General features: G+C 38.0%; 3 protein-coding genes across 5 annotated transcripts in view; 2 read left to right on the top strand and 1 right to left on the bottom strand.

Moving 5' to 3' along the window:
- The first annotated feature begins 1,003 nt into the window (after nucleotides 1-1,003).
- rpl27 (ribosomal protein L27) lies at nucleotides 1,004-5,831 on the top strand. Its single transcript, XM_044330818.1, has 5 exons — nucleotides 1,004-1,103; nucleotides 1,607-1,689; nucleotides 3,910-4,079; nucleotides 5,218-5,328; nucleotides 5,719-5,831. Exons 2-5 carry the CDS (start codon nucleotides 1,609-1,611, stop codon nucleotides 5,765-5,767), a joined length of 411 nt encoding a protein of 136 aa, XP_044186753.1. The 5' UTR covers nucleotides 1,004-1,103; nucleotides 1,607-1,608; the 3' UTR covers nucleotides 5,768-5,831.
- Nucleotides 5,832-7,735: 1,904 nt separating this feature from the next.
- ifi35 (interferon-induced protein 35) lies at nucleotides 7,736-14,862 on the top strand. 2 transcript variants are annotated; one of them, XM_044330816.1, is made up of 10 exons: nucleotides 7,736-7,796; nucleotides 8,106-8,132; nucleotides 8,418-8,489; nucleotides 9,225-9,383; nucleotides 11,050-11,166; nucleotides 11,249-11,393; nucleotides 12,970-13,079; nucleotides 13,172-13,355; nucleotides 14,012-14,118; nucleotides 14,220-14,862. In XM_044330816.1, the coding sequence occupies exons 2-10, from the start codon at nucleotides 8,118-8,120 to the stop codon at nucleotides 14,430-14,432; spliced, it is 1,122 nt and encodes a 373-aa protein (XP_044186751.1). In that variant the 5' UTR covers nucleotides 7,736-7,796; nucleotides 8,106-8,117; the 3' UTR covers nucleotides 14,433-14,862. The 2 variants fall into 2 exon arrangements, with proteins under 2 accessions (XP_044186751.1, XP_044186752.1); XM_044330817.1 differs by lacking the exons at nucleotides 7,736-7,796; nucleotides 8,106-8,132; nucleotides 8,418-8,489; nucleotides 9,225-9,383 and adding an exon at nucleotides 10,776-10,913.
- Nucleotides 14,863-17,643: 2,781 nt separating this feature from the next.
- bcat2 (branched chain amino-acid transaminase 2, mitochondrial) overlaps nucleotides 17,644-19,967 on the bottom strand; it is a 12,523-nt gene continuing 10,199 nt past the window's right edge. For both annotated transcript variants that reach the window (XM_044332623.1, XM_044332622.1), the window contains 3 exons: nucleotides 19,779-19,919; nucleotides 19,491-19,565; nucleotides 17,644-18,421 (listed from right to left, as the gene is read on the bottom strand). In XM_044332623.1, coding sequence (XP_044188558.1) covers nucleotides 18,380-18,421; nucleotides 19,491-19,565; nucleotides 19,779-19,919 — 258 coding nt within the window. In that variant the 3' untranslated portion in view covers nucleotides 17,644-18,379. The remainder of the gene's footprint in view (nucleotides 18,422-19,490; nucleotides 19,566-19,778; nucleotides 19,920-19,967) is intronic.

Here is a 19,967-nt window from a genome sequence, read left to right as displayed (position 1 = left end):
CAAGTGTGCCTTAAAACAGCAGTCAGGTGTTTATATGAACACTGAAAGGGGTTTTCCTCGCTGTAATCATTCTTCTTGTTCATACTGGCTGTTAAAAGATCCCCTTAAAATGTGCTTTCAATGTAAGTGATGGAGGCCAAAATCCACAGTGTGTCCACACAGTTATTAAAAGTTGATGTGAAACTTATATGAGGCTTCAGCAGTCTGAGTTAGTCACATCAAGTGGATATCTGCTGCATTTATAGTCTTTTTAGCATCAAATTCCCTCTTTGTGTTTCCCTGTTGAGCTGCGGTGGAAGTATAGTAAAAAAAAGAGGGACTTTTGCACTAAAAAGACTGTAATGTTGAAAGATATCTACTTGATTTGACTCATTTGGACGCTAAACTTTTAAATAGCCTACATTTTTGCACAGAGGGAGGACTGTGGAAGGATGGAATAATTGACAGATTAATCCGTTTTTTTTCTTAAATTGTGTCTTAAATATCCACATTCCTCTCAAGTCACTGGTGTTCTTTCATTTTAAAAAAATGATCATGTAATGTCATTCCGACCGGACTAATTAAACAAAGACGTTACAAGTTATCTAAAGTTACAGACCAGAACATCAATCAGGAAATTCAGTGAAAACTACAATCTCCATGGCGACGTTAGTAACACTACCCAATCAAATGGAGCGACAAAATATGACGGTGTCCGCGACATAACAAACTTCTCCAGGTGCGCGACATGAAAGAAAAGTGTCGAGCGACACTTTTTTCTTTTTATGTCATTTCTGTCGAGCGACATGTATCAAAAGTGTCGCGCGACCTGCCATAAATCAGCCCTTTAGGTTACTTGAATACTTCTTCCACCACTGCTTATGAGTCTTCAATCATTTTAATTATTTCAAAGTTTATTTAAATGTATATTCGTGCTAAACTTACTTTTTGAGAACAGTTTTTGCAGCCAAACGATACGTGGTACGGTTGAAAATGTAAAGAAATAGAAAAATATAACGGTTTTTACCCATAAGCGGAAGTGACGTATGTTTTTCGGCGTGTCAAAGTTCACAGAAACCTTCTCGGCTTCCTTTCCTGTTAGCGGTGGCCGTAGAACAGCATCAGTGAGTGAAATTTCCCTACAAATAATCTTCAAACATCGACCCAAATCTGGACAGTTTATAGTTTTTATCACAACAGACTTACGACAAACACTCCTTTAGAGAAGATGCGTCTGTTATTTTCGTGTTTTTGTATTTAACAAATGTAGAAAATTAGCAGTTAATGTGGCGCTTCGTCTCCCTAGCTTTCATTCCAACATGGCTTCCATACCGTCTTTTAACTGGTTTATTTTGCGTGTCCAGACTATGTAGAGTGCTACAGAGTGCTATTAATTCACATTTCAGCTAAACAATATCTGGCAACCATTTTCTTGACGTGTCTGAGAATAAAATCAACGTTTTAAGCTCAGTTTGAAGCTAATGCTAACTTCGAGTAGCAACAACGAGCCACACTCCTACAAAAACCCCTTAGTTTGTGACTTTGTGGGGTTCATGGCGTTAATGCTGCTTGATGTATTGATTCTGTATTGGTGACACAGACCTTGATTGTGTTTTCTTTTTGACAGAAATGGGCAAGTTCATGAAGCCTGGGAAGGTGGTGATGGTCCTAGCTGGACGCTACGCCGGACGCAAGGCTGTCATCGTCAAGGTAAAAACATGGATCTGTGTGGAGTTCATTCATTATCAGGGTTCCTTTGTTAAAGGAAAGGTTCACACTTTTTCACATTGGCCTTAAAACAGCAGTCAGGTTCCCAGATGAACAATGAAAGAGGTTTTCCTCGCTGTAATCATTCTTCCTGTTCATACTGGCTATTAAAAATGTGCTTGCAGTGTAAGTGATGGGGGACAAAATCCACAGTGTGTCCAGTCAGATTGTGCTAAAAATGCATTTAAAAGTTGATATGAAGTTTATATGAGGCTTTAGCAGTCTGAGTTAGTTATATCAAGTGGATATCTGCCACATTTACAGTCTTTTTAGCATCAAATTCCTTCTTTGTGTTTCCCTGTTGAGCTACAAATAGAGGGACTTCTTTGGCACTAAAAAGATTAACGTTGAAAGATATCTACTTGAAGCCTCATATTGGCTTTAGATTAACTACAGTAAATACAGTTTTGCACAGAAGGACTGTGGATCTTGTCCCCCCTCACTTGCATTGAAAGGGGATCTTTAATAGCCAGTATAAAGCGGAGGAATGATTACAGCAAGATAAAACCTGTTATAATCATTTGGTCACCTGGCTGTCTTAAGATAGACTTGAAAACTGTGAACCTGTCCTTTAATCTGTTGTAGATTTACTGCCTTTTCACACTAATCTGGGATGAAGCTTTGGGGGAAAAGTGCTTGAAATTATCACCATTTTACATGTTATAGATTAAATGACTAATTGATTAAACGAGAAAATAATCGACAGGTTATTCGATCATGAAAATATGTTTGCAGCCCCAGATAGAAGCCTATGCGGAAGAAACACAGCATCCTCATCTTCTTCAGTGCGTTGATGCATTTGACTTCTGGGGGGAAATACAAAGTTGTTTTGCAAAAAAAGCTGAACTTGGCTTAACTTTTTTAATTCAGCTTCGTCTGACAAGGTGCTACATATCTCCTTGTAGATGACTTTGCACCACTAATGCTGTTTATAACTTTTTGAGTAGTTTATATCCTGTCTCACAGTGTTTTAAACTGCTGTGGTGTTTTGGCATCTGAGAAGCCTTCAAACTCGTGAATATGTTACTCCAACTGGACTCAACTTTTATGTCGTTGTTGGACCTGATGCAACACGCCCCCAGAAACGCAGCCCCTTATGTGTGTCAATGCAGGGCTGTTTTCAATCTGAACACTTTTTAAATCCATTCATACATACATGCAGCTTGTCAGTAGTCAGATTCTCAACTGCTCCTGATTTTGGATGTTATTCTAACTACTGTATTAACTGTAGTTGTAATATAAGAAGCTGGACAGGTGAGAGCACAGAGAGAATCTGTTTGAATTTTATTAGCAGTCAATTGTTCAGTGGTGGAACCAGACTGACGCCCCTTTAACACTGAACGAAACACCCACTAATATCTGGCTCCTGTCCTCAGTGTGAAACGGTACAATCAGCATTCATTCCCATTCAAATGACTCTGCAGTAGTCAGTTATTTATCGGCTCCGGCTCTGATCAGCAGAGATGGAAACTGATACCTGGGTGGACACTTCATTGATGGTTTCTGTGTAATAACAAAGTAATACGTACTTATTACAGAGACACACATAAACATGGGGTCTCATTCATATATTTATATATTAGTCTGTTAGGCTAACAGTCCGTCAGCTGTGTGACTTTATATTCACGCCATGACGTCTTTCAGAGAGCACAAACACAGCACGGTGCTGTTAAACCTGAAACACTGTGACTATACCTTATTTTTATGCAGTCTATGTACACGGCCCAGCAATGCTAATCATGCTAGCTATGCTAATTAGCTGCTAGCTGTGACATCGAACATGACAAACCAGAAAAACATAGAGGCAAACTTGTCTACTGGCAATGTGAAAGGAGTCAATCACCCATTTTTAGCAGATTTACCTGCATTTAAAAAAACGCTAGAGTTAGCCACATTCATATTTTGAATATGAAGATGTGTTGTGTAATTCTCATCTTGCAGCTCTGCTTCCACAACGACACTTTACCTGCTTACAGTCAGTCTGATTATAAACCTGCTCACCTGTTTACATGGCCACGATATTGGCTTTCTCAAGGAGAAATCTAGCTGGGAAAATCAAGTTTCTGTAATCCCCTTGTTTTTTGTATTCATATTAAAGAAGTAGACTGTCAGGTGTGTGTGAGCAGTTTCTGATATCAGAATCCCTCTTATGTCTCTTTGCAGAACATTGACGATGGCACCACCGACCGTCCCTACAGCCACGCTCTGGTCGCAGGCATCGACCGCTACCCCCGTAAGGTGACCACAACCATGGGCAAGAAGAAGATCGCCAAGAGGTCCAAGATCAAGGCCTTCGTCAAGGTGTTCAACTACAACCACCTCATGCCCACCAGGTCAGTGTCCGACTCGAAACTGATGTCATAGCTGTGAACTTTTTAACTACATTCGTTCTGCTCTTAGTGTATCTGTTGTGTCTGTGGGTCAAACAGGTGAAGGTACAATGAGCATAATTTGCTCCCCCAGTTTTTATTAAGACATTTTACATATTATAGGAGAGTTAAACAATAGAGACGAGGTTATTCTGTCCACAGCGAGGCAGCGTTGTTGAAATGTAGTTGCAGGAAGCTGTTTCAGTTTGACTGTCGTATTTAATTTATTTAGAACTCGTTGGAGGGTTATTTAAGTTAGATTAAAAGAGAAATTACATGTGATCTTAAAGTTGGACGGAGCTTTTTTTGAAGTAAAATATAAATCTGAATATTTTGACACCGGTTGTCGTTCTAGAGCAACGCTGACAAATTAAATTTTAATTAACACAGCTCGTGTACATTTTTACATGACTGACAGTTAGAGGTTTGTTTACCTTCAGTGTTACTCACTAAATATATTGTGTTAATCCTTGAGGTCCCGTAAACATGTTGAAAGCATTTCTTACCTCCATAAAATATTCGCAAAGTGGATTTTTATGTATTTTTAACATCTGAAAGTGGATTTTCTACATCTGTGTACTTGATGGCAGTTTATTGGTTCTCTGCCTCTGGTGCATTGTTGTATTTCTTGGTGTGTTTCAGGAATATTGTAACAAGAAAATCTGGGAACCACCACTGGAAAAACATAGTTATGTAGCATAACTAGTGCTCAAAAACTCCACAGGAGGCCTTTTTAGATACATTGTGTATATATAAAGGTACTTATGGTGACTAAAATGCTTTTTCTTTATCAGCTGTATTGAAGGCTGCATAACTTACAGCAACTGTTACAGCAAATGTGGACATTAGATTTCATCCGATGTTCCCAGTTTGTAATGTGAGACATCCTACAAGAATCTGAGCAGAGAGATAAAATAATGTCCTTCATCTTAAAGCATCTTCCGGCTGCTTTTGTACAAAACACTTAAAGTTTCACTGGTGAAAAACAAAAACCTGCTGAGTTGCATCAACAAGCTTCCAGGTAAAAGGCTGAAAGTGAAAACCGGCTCAACAGATCCTTGCAGGAGATTTTTAAACTTTGTTGCGTCCCTTTTTCCTTCAGATACTCTGTTGATATTCCTCTGGACAAAACCGTTGTCAACAAGGACGTCTTCAGGGATCCTGCTCTCAAGCGCAAAGCCAGGCGGGAGGCCAAGGTCAAGTTTGAGGAGAGGTGAGTCTTCAGTCCATGAGAGCTGAAACTGTTTACATTTTTAATTTAAATGTCATGTAGGCGTTGTGGTCATATTATAATACAACGATTCAACATCCAAAAGTCACTCAGATGTCTAACAGTTCCTGTTAATCAGCACTAATCATCCACCAAAATATTGTCTTAAAGATGCTTTTAATGATTCAACATCTTACATCCTTCTGGGAAAGAAAAAGCCTGAAAAACTTGTCTGAACACTGAACTGATTCTTCAGGTTTATTTGTTTAGTTGAATCATCCTGTTAGTATAGTTGAGTTTTATGCAGTTTAACATTGTTGTATCTCTTGATATAATAATCACCTGTTTATGTTTCAGAGCAAATGTCCTAAATCTGCTTTGTTGTGTTTGCAGGTACAAGACGGGCAAGAACAAGTGGTTCTTCCAGAAGCTCAGATTCTAAGTTCACTGGTTTCACAAATAAATGTTTAAAAAAAAAATGCATTTTGACTTTTGACTCTTTATTGATATTTTCCAACTTTTCAATAAGAGGGAAATAAGTTGTTAATAAGTATTGTTACAGGTTTGACAGTCCAGACATGTTGAGGTTGTGATGTTCTGGAGATTCAGTGTTATTATTATTCTGGTTCCTACATTTTGATGATTTGTGAAAATCCATTTGGAAAAGATTATTAAACACTTTGAAAAGTTTACAACAACTTAAAATAGGTTGCAGGACAAATGGACATGAAACTGATTTGTAATGTGACAAATAGATTTCCACCCATAAGTAACAATTATGCACTTCCATTTTTATTTTTTCATGCACACACATAAATGGTAATATTTAGTAGAACTGCTTCAAGCTTTGTAATCTTTATGTCCACAAAAGGAAAACTGGCTGCAAATATTAACAGTTCAGTCCTCAGCAAAACCAAATATATACAATAAGGACACAGTTATATGAATATTTATTACTGACAGTTATTTTGGTTGACATCTGTCTGTCTCCTGTCGGCTTTGTTGCGCCTGTTTCGGGACAAATTAAACTTTATTAGTACGTTGAGTCACTTTCAAGCAGCCACAATAAGTGAAAACATCTGTGTGAATGCAGAAACTGTCAGAGCAAAAATCCTGCATTCAACATTTAAAAATACAGTTCTATATATAAAAAAGGACTAGTTTCTTTAAACTGACTCATATCATGTATGAAGTAGTTTTTACTGCCTCATAAAACATTAATAAGAAATATTTTTATGAGCAGAGGTACAATGACTATTCAAGTTTCTGGTACTTTGTACGTTTTTAAATCATTTCAGAGAGAACAACAGTTAGTTATAACTGGCTCCACCTGGAACAACTATAACAGTGAAATGTTACAGAACACATGAATACATCATTAATAATCTACTGTTCAATATATAATAACACTCACCTGAGCTTTGACATATCAACTATATTTACCACCAATAATTCTGTACTTTACATTTTGATCTTATGAATAATATTACTATGTATATACATAACTGTATATTCCTTGTAAATATAGTTTTCTTCATTAGTTCACTTAATATACTTTTCTATTTGCCAAATTGATTGTTTTATTCTATTCTAACTTAAAATATTTTAATATTTATTAATACAACTGAATTTCACTGCAGTCCAGTGTTGTATAAAGACATTTATAATAAGCCTTGAATACTTCACTTTGTATCAGAGTATTTTACTGTGTGATACTTTTACTTCTTCCACCACTGAATTAGAAACCAGCTGTTAAGAAACTACTGCAGCTGCCAGATGTGGTAAAAATAAGTATCATAAATAACCGTAGAAGTGGACTACTTTAATAGATATTTATTTCAGGTGTATAAATATCTTTCAGTCTAGGAAAATGAATAAAGACAGTTATTGCTGTTATAAAGTTGTCATGTAATTGGTTTTCTTAGTTGATTGTGAATTATTGTGGATGGCTTTTTCTCTTGTTACTGTAAGTTTTGGTTTTTAATTAACTGTAATTAACAGATCATCTATTTCTATTGTTTATTTATGTTTGGAGTCATATTTTCTCCTCCCTGCTCCTTCTCAGTCTTGTGCTGTGTAAACTTGAGTTGTGATTTGTTGGTGAATCACTTTTTATTTATTTTCTGGATCTGAGCATTAACATGAGCGGAACAAATACATAATGAATGAACAACGAATGAAATAAATCGGGTTATTAAAGTCACACTTCAATAAAACGACCTCCCTCCTTTTAGTCACGGCGCTTTGTTGTTTGTGCATTCTGATACGTATGAGAGCCAGTATGTCCTACAGCACCTGAAGGCAGCATCACAGGTGCGCGAGATGTTTAGCAGCAGCAGCAGCAGCAGCAGCAGCAGCAGCAGCAGCAGCGCCCCCTGATGGAGGAAACGCCCAATAATCTGCTTCCTGTTGACGAGAAAAAGAAACTGAAAGAATAAATGAGAAAACACAGCAAAGATCGTCGGTAGAAGGTGAGTTCAGCTGCTTTTTTTAAAACAGAAAACAAATATTTCCACGTTTATTTTAAAACGACAACATAACGACAGTGTCGGTGTAACATTAATGTTTACAGCTTTCATACATTTGAGGGAATATTACATATACAGCATGTAAAAAGTTGAATCATTGTTCTGACGTCGGTTTGTTTATCTGAACGCAGAATCTTCACTTTCTATAAAGGTTTAGTCACGAAAACAATCTTTTTTCTTTTTAGTTCACTGAGTTTATTTAATTGAAAGTTGTTTATGGGTGAAGCTTTAATATGTTGTCATTTATTTCAGGTCACTTTCACTATGTCTTCTGACGAGGTGAGACGTCATGTTCTTCTTCTTTGTCTTGTTAAATAAATAAAATATATTTACATAAGATTTGATTCAATGTGTCTGTGATATTCCTGTTTTTGGCATCACTGAAACATTCTCGCTAGATTTGTATTGTTATTGAATAATTGAAATACTTATAAGATGACTCATGTATTCTTATGTAAATGTCTGTTTAACTCACAGCTTCTCTGTATAATATAAGGTGGGAGAACAGAGTTGTTCTCTTCAGTTTCCCTCTTTGACAGACGCTTGTGTTCCTTTGTGTTTCAGGATTTCTCTCTGGTGATGGACCCGTCTGAGGAAACTTTAGAGGGAATCAAGGCTTTAATCTTCAACCAGAAGGTTCATCTTCACACATTCTTCACTGCAGTGTAGCTGCTACTGTGTTCAATTGAGATGAAACTTTACTTAAAGACAAAATCATCTTAGTGCAACCATTTAGTACACAGCAGGCAGAGGATCTCCAGTTCAAACTAACATGAATAATAAAAAAGGAAACAACAAATCCGACACTGTCCATCACTTTAGTAACAACATATTTTGGTTCTTAACAAGCTTGAAATAACATTTTCTGCTTTAATTCATCTTCAGCCTGAACAAATACGACGTCTTATCTTTGAATATTTCACTCAGTATAAACATTATGAAGAGCTGGATCAAAATGAAGACTAGAAGAAGAATAAAACATTCTGATGCATGAAAATTAAAACTGAAAATATAATTTCAAGCTAACTAACTTTTAAACTTTTCTTAATTTATGTTAAATTCAACCGGAGATGCTACAGTCTGCACAGATTACAGGATATACCTGAATTTATGGGAATGTGTATAAAAGGATGATTGTATGTCCTTTTTTGCACTTGATCATTTTATTGTCATGATCAATATTTGTAACAATATAACAAGCTCAAAGATGATCTTTTATGAAAACTTGAATACTAAAATGAAGAAAAGACACCAAATGTACATCATTTTGTATCATTTCTTGTAAACTAAGAGCAAAGGCAGATAGTAAAAAGAAGAAAAAAAGTATGAAACTGAGACGCAGTTTCTCTATTTTTCTGTTATTTTCCACAGAAAATATATGAACAGCACCTCGAGGAGCACAAGGAGCTGGCAGCCAGCCGAGATGACCGGCGCGAGATGACGGAGAAGTTCAAGGAGCGTTCAGTGAAACTGAGGGACCAGATCAAAAAGGACAAGCTGTCCTACAGCGAACGCATTGAGAATGAAAAAGTATGACTTCTTTTAATTTTAAGTCCTCAGTTGGATGTTTGAGTTTCACTGTGACACACTGAGGATGAACTCTTCAGTGATGTTCAAACTTTAAGTATTTATATTTTCATATATTCGGTGTCTTTAAATGAAGGAGAATGAGTAGATGTCATTTTCAGAGGTGATTGATCTTTTTATGTGGAAATTCCACCTCAAATACAAATTATTTTTGGAAGCAGTGTTTTAAAATCTGCCTGAAGGATCTCTAAGTTGATCTGAATCAGGATTTGACCAGATGTACTGATATATTATAGAACAAAGCTGCACCTGAAACTCAAACTGCTGCAGCGCTGGATGAGTCGAACCTTTTGGCTTCATTCCAGGTGTTTATGGGAAAACACCTGCTGTGACATCACAGATTGGGGCGTGGCCAGAAATGCTTCAGATGTTAAAGTATGAAGCAACAGAGAGAAATACAGAAGCAGTATCGATGTAGCGCACAACGTCTATGAACGGTATTTATAAAGTAGCTTTAAGAACAGTTAAAATGTCTTATGAGGAAAAATAAAAACAGACATAAAAAGAAAAGTGAAATAAAACCAAACCAAAACCCCAAAATATTCAGTTCATTAAAATAAAAGAAAAAACATTCTCACATTTTAGATCCTAAAACTATCAAATGTTTGGGTTTTTTTATCTTGAAAAAACAACTTCTACAATAATACTGATGATCAGAACAGTTGCTGATTAATAGTCATTTAATTGATTAATGTAATCATTGCAGTTCTTAAACATTATACAGCTCAATATTATAAAAAGACCATCGCATCAACAAGCTCTTATTTTGAATATCAGCGTCTCTTTACTGCTACAAACACTACCAGCCAGGAGTTTTACAACGCCTCAATTTTTCCAGTTTTTATTGAAATTTACAGTTTAATATCTCTGAAATTAAAGCATAGAGCCAATAAACAATTGGAGATTTAAAAAATAAATAATTTAATCATTTCATTTAACAAATTTATCTGTTTTTTTAAATATCTAATATAACAGCTGAACACAGCTGAGGCGTTCTTGCTACAATAGAAATCAAATATTGATTTCCTGTTGCAGAAGTTAAACGTGTTGCTTTGCTTCTGTCCAGTTTTTCCCCAAACCAGCTCGATGAACGATGTGCAGCCGTTCTTATGATTTGAAGCCTTCTGTCTTGTTCTTTCCTTCTAAGGTCGTATGTTGGTATGTTTTAGATCGTTATCTCGCTGCAGGATCAAACCCCTGATCAGGGTGCTGCGGTCTCTCTGTGCAAGTCACCGACTCTGAATCCAGCAGAAGAGCGTCACACTTCCTCCTCCGTGCTTTAACACAGACAGAGTTTGGGGTTTAGAAGTAATCAGCTAAAGTCGGGACACCTGCAGGAACTGTTTGCATCAGCTTTCAAGGCTTCTTTTGCTTCCATTGCTGCAGAAAAGCTATGATTTGTTACTTATTACTACCCTGAAAATGCTTTTACAGGGTAGTTGCAGTTTACCTCTTATCTTTTTACCATTTAAGGTTATTCACTGGACTTGAACTGCTGAAATTTCTATAAAACTGGAACATTTGAGTTGTTCTAAAAGTTTCGACCAGGGGTGTTCATTGATTTGTAGGTTGCATTTTTCCCGAATCTTAAGTCTTTTCTGTCTTCCAGGCGAGGGTGAAGCTGCTCAATCGGGAGGAGAACGAGCTGCTGGAGGAGATCGAGAGAGTCAAGGCGGCTCTGAAGGACGAAAAGGCTGAAAACCTCCACCTGAAACAGCAGGCCGACGTACGTTTATCTCACCACACAAAGTGTCGTGTTCAGTCCTCTACGATGCGTCCAGTATAAACCCTGCACCTTCTGATTTCAGGTGTTCATGGCCGTGCCGGAGAAGAAGGTCGTCTTTAAAGGAAAGACAGAGAAAGCGTCCGACTCACAACCGTTTGAGATGGACGCACACATAGTTTATCCCATGGACGGAGGAACGGCGCTGATTACGTTTGAGGAGGAAGTCGGTGAGTTTGTGTTTAAACAACATGTGGTTGCCAGAGTTCAGGAGTTTCAGTGCAGAATAAGAAATTAAAAGATTAGAAATATATAACAAAGCCAAACCACAGAAAGCTTTAAAGAATAATCAGCAGAATAAAAAAAAATCAGTCTCAAAACACATAAGGAGCCGATGTGATTCAGCCAAGACGGGAGAGATGTTTGTGTTTTTATATCTTACATGTGGAGAAGTTCAGTCACCAGACCTGCTAATTCAACATTTCAGAATAAAGGAAACAACATGTATTAGAACATTTCTCTATGACACAAGTTACTGCCTCTTTCAACAGCAGAACTCACATCGTAAAACATCTAAAAACAGGTTTTAAGGCGTAATAGGTTTGATTCTTTGATCCTAATGATAAAATAAACATCTTTTTTGTCATTATCCACTTTTGATTATTAGATAAACAGATCAGAGATTATACATGTTGCTCTGCCTGTACGGTCAGATTCAGCCACTAGGAGGCGCTGGAGCAAAAATGAGCTAAAGACCCCTCTCACTTTACCTGTAAATACTATAGACTGTATAGTAAGTACTTGAAATATACTTCACTGAACACAGTAAATGCAGTAAACCATCATTTCCCAACCTTTTGGCTTGTGAACCCTCAAAAAAACTAATGTTTGCTTGCAGCCTTTAGTCACAAGTTGCATAACTTTCTTTCCTTCTTTTATTTGAGTAATTTTTTAAGGTAAAATTATCCAGTAATTCACAGGAAAAAGGCAAACAATTAGAGGAAAATCAGAAGAATTTAACATAAATCAATGCAGCAGAAATATGTTTTATATGCTTTCTTGTCCTCTTTATCCTCTAGTGACCCATCAGATTAGTCTTGTGACCCATTAAGGGTTCCTGACCCCCAGGTTGGGAACCACTGCAGTAGACTACTCATAGCAGCTTCATAATATTTTTCCTGTCGCTGTAGAAATCAGTTTCCTGTGTGCAGTAACAGTTTGTGTTACTTTCATGAACCACAGATTTATTGTGAATGATATACAATACAAACTGAAATAACACAGACTGAAGAACTAGAGTTTATTGTATTATTATTGTGTAACATTTCAGCTGATATTGCATATTTGCGGTGCAGGTTCTCTGCAGGTGATAACAGACTTGATCATGTGACCCTCACCAGTCTGTGATTTTCCCTTCATACACCAAATTTAGCAGCTGCAGCCAATCAGTGTTAGTTAGAGAGAAACAGGAAGTGAAGAGAGAAGTGACGAGGGCTCAGTTTGACATTTAATTACCTGTATGTGTGAATAAAGAAAACAGGAAACTCAACTTTATAACCTTTCATTAAACTGGAAAAAGAAACTTGTGCATCCTCTGTATCTGATCAACACACTGAATCACCAGAATCACCTACAAAACTCTTGAGCTGGACAGAGTAATCACCATGGCAACACCAAAATGTGATCCTCGCACTCGAAGAAAAACCTAGAGCATATTCCCAAATAGTTTTTTAACACATCAAACTGCCACAAACCGTTTTTATGTACGTTTTATGATGCCTGTAACTCTGTTCCTTCTGTTTTCAGTGGCCAAGAAGGTCCTGAACATGAAGAGGCATCAGGTGGCTCTGGAAGGAGGCTGCAGCATCAGTGTGGAGGCCAGACCGATTCAGCTGATGCTGCCAACGCTGGTGGAGGTACAACAACAACACTGAAAGAGTCAAATCTGAATGTTTTTTTTGTTTTTTTTTTTGAGTCTCGGTGTTAACTTCCTGTCGCTGTCTCTCAGATCGACTCTGAAGTTTGTCCTCAGCGCATTTTAATCTCCAACCTCCCCAAGATGGACACCGAGCCTCTGCTGAACAAGCTGGAGATCCACTTCTCCAAGACGAAAAACGGAGGCGGAGAGGTGGACGAATGTGAAATGCTGGCTGACTCTGGGACTGTGGTCCTCACGTTCGTGGACAAACACAGTGAGCAAGTTTAATGTTTTTCAAGGCAGATTAATTTGGGAGGCAGTTATTCTGAATATGGTAGACTACAGCTCATCCTAAAGATAAAACATGCATCCACACATACGGATTCTTCTTTATATAATATTTGTGTGTCGTAGCGATGAGGCACATACACTAAAATGATTCAAATCACAAATGATTGTCACTTACAATTTGCAGATACATTTGATTCCTCTTGGTTGCTCATGTATGGGTTGCAAGTATGATGTTTCTTTTGATTAGTTAAAAGATAGATTCACAATTTTGTGATGGAAATTTTGTGATGAAGTGATGGAGGAAAGAATCCACAGTCCTTGTTTTGGGTAAAAAATTATAAGTTTATAAATTTATAAGGTTTATCTGAAGATAATATGAAGCTTCAGCTGTCTACGTTAGTCAAATAAAGTGGAAATCTTCCTAATTTACAGTATTTTTAGCATAAAATTCCCCTTCATGTTTCCTCAGACTGTTCAGCTGGAAGGATCATAGTAAAAATTGTGCATCTGTCCTTTTAAATGTGTCAAAATGAATGCGAGGGGAAATGATCTCTTGTTGCTAGTTGTAAATTTGGTGAAACAGGCACCAGGCTCTGTTTGGATCTGAATCCTGTCTGATGAAACTCTTTCTACCATCAGTCGCCAAAGGTTTGACGGATACGGAGCACCACGATGTGAAGCTGCAACAGAAGAAGCACAGAGTGAGAGTGACGCCTTTCCTGAACGGAAAGATTAAAAACTTTAAGGTGAGCATCGATCAGAGCGAGAGGAAATGTCGGATTGTAATATTGTCTGATATTATAATACCACTCTTTTTTGTCTGTGGCGTTTCCTCCCCTTTTTCCAGACCAAGATGTCGGTGTGTCCTCGCACGGTGCTGCTGACGGGAATCCCTGCCATCATGGAGCAGGAGACCCTGCAGGATCTGCTGGAAATCCACTTCCAGAAAAGCGGCAACAGCGGCGGAGAGATCGAAGCCATCCTCTACAACCCGGTGGGTGAGCAGGCCTCGGCTCAGTTCCAGGGCGTCTCCCCGAGCAGAGAGGAGGACGGGCAGTAGATTCATCACCAAGGCTGATTTTAGATCATCTGCCAAAGTGAAGACAGGATCCACTCTGCTGAAAATCTGATCTAGACATATATTCTTTTCACACCTTTGAAGGAACTCAATAATCTAACACAAAGTCATAAAGCTCTTTCTTCTTTTAGGTTATTTTTTGGCACTGATAAACCTGCTGCTCATTATTAGACGAACAAAGCGTCGCCTGAGTGTTTCTGTCTAATTATTTAAAACCGTAAATGAATGGCAACAACAGTGATGCAATAACTCCATCATCACATCAACAACTGATGTGTGCGTTTACTTTGTGAATCCGGTTTACTCTTGTGTCACATTAAAAGTAACTGACCTGAAACATGATATGACTGTTTTAGCTCTGTGCCATCAAATGAATTGACTCCACGTGAATAAAGGTTTTTATTTGTTGAAATCTTGATTTGTGCAAAATATATAAACGGTTTTAATTTAGAGGAAAACTGGAAAAGTCTTTCACAAGAATGCATTTAATATTTAAACATGTTAATCAATATTCATTTTAGGGCTGCGACTACCAGTTATTTTCTCGATTAATCATTCGGTCAATAAAAAGTCAGAAAGGTGACATCTTAAGATTGTTTTGTTTTGTCTGAACTACAGTCCAAAAGCCAGATATTTGATTTGCAATCACATAAGACAAATAAAAACAGCTAAACTTCCCAGTTTAGAGGATTTCTGAACAGGTCTACTGGGCACATGGAGTCAGTCAGGGGACCTGAGGATTACTAGCTGAAAGCACTTCAGTCATTTTAATATTGAGTATCTGTCATCCAAATCCAACCCAATATTTATGTTTTACTTCATATTACAGCTGCACAGCATGCTGATGCTACAGTAGTATTTCATTAAAATGCAGTTTACATAAGTAAATGTACATTTTCTTCAAGCAGAGCCTTTCTGTGATGGTTTCCTACAGTATTGTAGATAGTCTGCTGCAATATTTAATATAATATCTGTGCAGAGGAGGGTCAGTGTGAATCAGCTGTGGCAGAAAGCTTTTAAAATGATCTGATTTACCAGGAAAATGTTGCAGCTGTGATTTATCTGATTTATCCGTCTCCCAGTGTGGGGATCTTGCTCTTGTGTAGGATCAGTGGAGGGCCCATTGTCTCATAATCCACCCACGACTGGAACTGAATGTTTGGCATTTTTGCAAGATTAATTTGATGCCGATCGACTGATAGATATACAGCGCATTAGCACTGATGTGAATTAAAAGGCTTTAAAAGCTAAACAACTGAAGTACAAGTTAAATAATAAAGAAAGACACTCGTTGAACTCAAATCAGGTTTATTGTAAAAACATAAAGCTGAGTAAAAGTAACAGCACATTTAAAAAAAAAAAAAAAAAAAGAAAAGAAAAACTAAACATGACTTATAGAATCCAGCGATATCCCCTAGTGCACTAACTGGAAGAACAAAACAGCTGAAGATCCACAGAACAACAAGCTAACAGACTGAGGTCAGGCACTTAGACAGAAGAGAGGGACAGGTGAACAGTACGTGTGTGTAAAAATAAAAATACATTCATAGAGAGGAAAACCAGCGAGGGAAGGACAGGAAGCCGAAAATACAACAAACACTGGTGACAGTCAAGTACTTCGGTGACACAGTTAAGTACTTTGGAAGACGGTCTGCCTACTTTAACGTCTAGACGAGAGAGAAAAAAAATAATTTAAAAACCTAAAACCTAAAATAACAACACAACCTATGTGTTACCATATATTGTTATCATAATGATTACACACAAACCAGTGCAACCAGCACATCTAACAAGTCCTTCTCTTCTAATAGCGTGTAGGCCTTCTGTCATCCTACTATTTGTGCGTGCTAAAGTTCACGTAGACCTCACCGTTTTAATCTCAGTCTTTATAGTTTTTGTGCAGTCGTATTCGTACAAACATAAAAACCGTTCATGTTCCCTCTCTTAAAAAAAAACTGAGTCACACTCAGATACATACCTGACATTAACCAAGGTCAGTGCAAACTCCGGTGTCAAAGTGACGTGGCCCCGTGAAAACTACGGCAATTCTCTCTTAGTATCATTATGTACACAACAGTAACAAAACATGTCCTATGATGCGTTCACAGGTTTCCTATTCATGATCCGATTTCAACTACTCACATGTAACAGTTAAAAGTTTCAGAGAAAACACCACAGGTTGTTGCAAGTAGTACAGGTTATTGTTAGTATAAGTAGTTCCTGTAGAGAAATACTATTCAATTTCTTGATTAGAAATAGTACTTACAGTAAGCCAAGAAACTAACTATCCAATGTTAAGTCCTTTAAGGATTTTGCTGGCATTTTTCTATATTTTTCTTATTGTCAACAAATCTCATGTGCAGAGCCAAACCAACAATGAATTGATCTACTTAAAAGCATCGTGTGTGTATCCAAAGCCTGATATATCTTATTCCTCTGAGCTGTAGTCCTTTTATTGTCCAAAAACTATTAAAAACATGTCAATGAGCCACACCGCTGTACTGGTTGACATGTTACTTCATTCAAAGAGTTTGAGTATGTTAGTTTGTTTAGAAACGGCTCCAAAGACTAATAACAGCGATCCGGTTTTCAATCTCCGGAGAGTAGTTCTGTGTAAAGCAGATGCCACTGAGCATGTGCAGGAACCTGGTTCCGTGGGGTCAACCGGAGGTGTGCTTGGGGTTGTGGGTGTGTTTATTTGTGCTCTAGAACTTTACCGCTGTCTTTTTTTAAAACGAGTCAGGAAACAGACAGCAAAGTCTATCACGTTATCAAATGAAGAGAAATGTCCTGCCCTTCTCCTGGTAACGCCTTTATACTCCGTCATAGCAGAGTTTACAACTATGATCAGTCTGATCTCTGTGATTGGCCACCACAGCCTTCAGCCACAGTGACATCGGGTTGCGTTTCTCCAAAAGTTGAATCTGGCTCAACTTTCCCACTACTCTCCGGAGACTGAAAACAGGATCGCTGTTAATAGTCTTTGGAGCCGTTTCTAAACAAACTAAACTCTTTATAATGAAGGAACATGTCACCCAGTGCAGCGGTGTGACTCATTGATGTATTTTTAATCGTTTTTGGACAAAAACAGAGGTCTACGGCACAGAGGAATAAGATATATCAGAGTTTGGAAACACACACAATACTCGTAAGTGGGATGAGTTCATCGTTGGTTTGGCTCTGCACATGAGATTTACTGACAGTAAGAAAAATACAGAAAATCACCAGACATATTCTTTAACACCAAATACGTAGCTGCTTTAGTATTGCAAATATTTCAGCTCCTGTGCCTGAAATGTGTCAGTTTGTGCCTTTTTTTTTTGTTAATGCCTGAATGCAATGTTGATGAAAATGAGATATTTGTGCTATTAACTATGAGCACTGTCCACAGGAAACACAAGGATTTAATCCAAGTGAATATTTGGACAAAAACTTGAATGGAGTGTAGCCTTTAAGCCGGATGACCCAATTAGACGCCTGTTGTAAAGATTTGAAAGCACTCTTGCTAGCAGAATAATAGATATCACTACCAGGCACTTCTCATCTTTATGTTTTTATCATCTGGTCGCTTGCTTGTTTTCTTGTTCCTCAGTGAGACTGTTTTACTTGGCTTGTAGCAAGTAGCTCGAGGTTAAAGGTCATGTCAAGTCAGAACGTTGCATATCGTCGTGAATATTGCTCTCCAAAGCTACATTCAAACCACCAACCGTATTCTTATGAGAGCCCACGGAGTGAGGAACATCTGTAACAGTTGCTTGAGAAGACCGACAGAGAGAGAGGCGTCCGTCTCCTCGGGTTGGTAAGTAAGCAGGAGTGCATTAGTGGGTTGAGAGTGTGAGGTGGGGTGGGGGTGGGGGGAGTCTGCTGGTCGTCCAAACTGGAATTAATTAACTAACTCTTGATACAATTGGCCTGTGCAAAATGGCCGCTTAAGCGACCAGTGGTGCCCATTCACTTTGTTTGCGTCCATACTGGTTGCAGGCAAGGGGAACAACAGCGACAAGGAAAGAGAGAAAAGAAAAATGTATCAAAAAGCAGGAAATCATTATATTTGTTGGCTTTGTGAATATAAACGTTAACGATTCAAGCCCATCCTAAAAGCTTGAATTAAGAAGTGGAGCTGCAACAAATAAAATTCTGATATTGCGAATGGTTACTTAAACAGAAAATTAATTTAACCTTCAAGTATATGGCTGACAATTATTTCTTATTGTCAACAAGAACCAAAAAAAGACAATGAATTTATCTACTTACAAGTATTGTGTGTGTATCCAAAGCCTGATATATCTTATTCCTCTGTGCTGTAGACCTTTTATTATCCAAAAAACTATTAAAAACACGTCGATGAGTCATACCGCTGCACTGGGTGACGTGTTCCTTGACCTCGAAGATTACAGTCAAGTTAGTTTGTTTAGAAACGTCTCCGAAGACTAATAACAGCGATCACTCTTTCAGTCTCTGGAGAGTAGTTCTGTGTAAGCCAGACACCACTGAGCATGTGCAGAAATGCTGCTATTTACAGAGCTTGGTTATCTTGTTGTGCTACGTATCACAACCTCTTGACTTTATACTGAAGTTCTTTGAGGAGTTTGAAGAACATGTTACCCAGTGCAGCAATGTGGCAATGGGGCAACAACAGAGGTCTACGGCACATCAGGCTTTGATACACACACAATACCTGTTAGTAGATCAGTTCATTGTTGGTTTGGCTCTGCACATGAGATTTGTTGACAATCAGAATCACCAGCCGTATACTTTAAGAAAGAATTGCAAGTCTCAAAACTTTGCAAAGAGAAAACTGGGCTCATTAACATCAGATAGTCTCTTGCATGCTTTTGGTTTCCTTTGGTATAAAGATGTTTACTCTTTAACTAAAAAACCTGAGACATTTATCTGGACGTTGGACATTAAAATCTTTCAAAACAGTTCCCTTTTTCTACCACTTGGAACCGCCAACATGCAAGTTTGTCAAATGCAGCTTGAAGAACCATTTACATGTTGTGAAGTATTGAAAAGCGACATCTAAACATCTGCACTTACCTGAATATCAGTAAGCTCTTTGTGGAACCTCTTTGCCAGGTCTGGACCGTTCTGCATAGTAGGGATCTGGTACGTCTGAGAGAAAAGGGAGAAACAAACACATTACATTTGAGTCCTTTAGCAAAAAACTGAGTTATGAGTTCAACAGAAGGGATTTTTGTAGAGAAAATCGGCTGCACAAAGACCACATAACACATGAATAGGACAAAACCTAAACCAAACAACTGAATTCACCTGACAAAACGACTAAAAAACATGAGTTAAGATTCACAAAACATCCCCTCTTACCTTTCCTTTGTAGAGGAGGCTGCCGACAGGACAGACGACGCATGCAGTCCCCGCTCCAAACACCTCCAGGACCCTTCCGGCGTCCAGAGCCTCCAGCAGCTCCTTCATGTTCATCGTACGCTCCGTCACCTTGAACTCACCCTGGTAGAAACAGAGAAAGCAATAAACATCAAAATGGGATCGAAGTTT

The sequence above is a fragment of the Thunnus albacares genome, chromosome 17 (assembly GCF_914725855.1).
Source record: "Thunnus albacares chromosome 17, fThuAlb1.1, whole genome shotgun sequence".
Classification (NCBI taxonomy): Eukaryota; Metazoa; Chordata; class Actinopteri; order Scombriformes; family Scombridae; genus Thunnus; species Thunnus albacares.
Note: the sequence above shows the minus strand (reverse complement) of the source record. Positions and strands in the feature narration are given on the sequence as shown.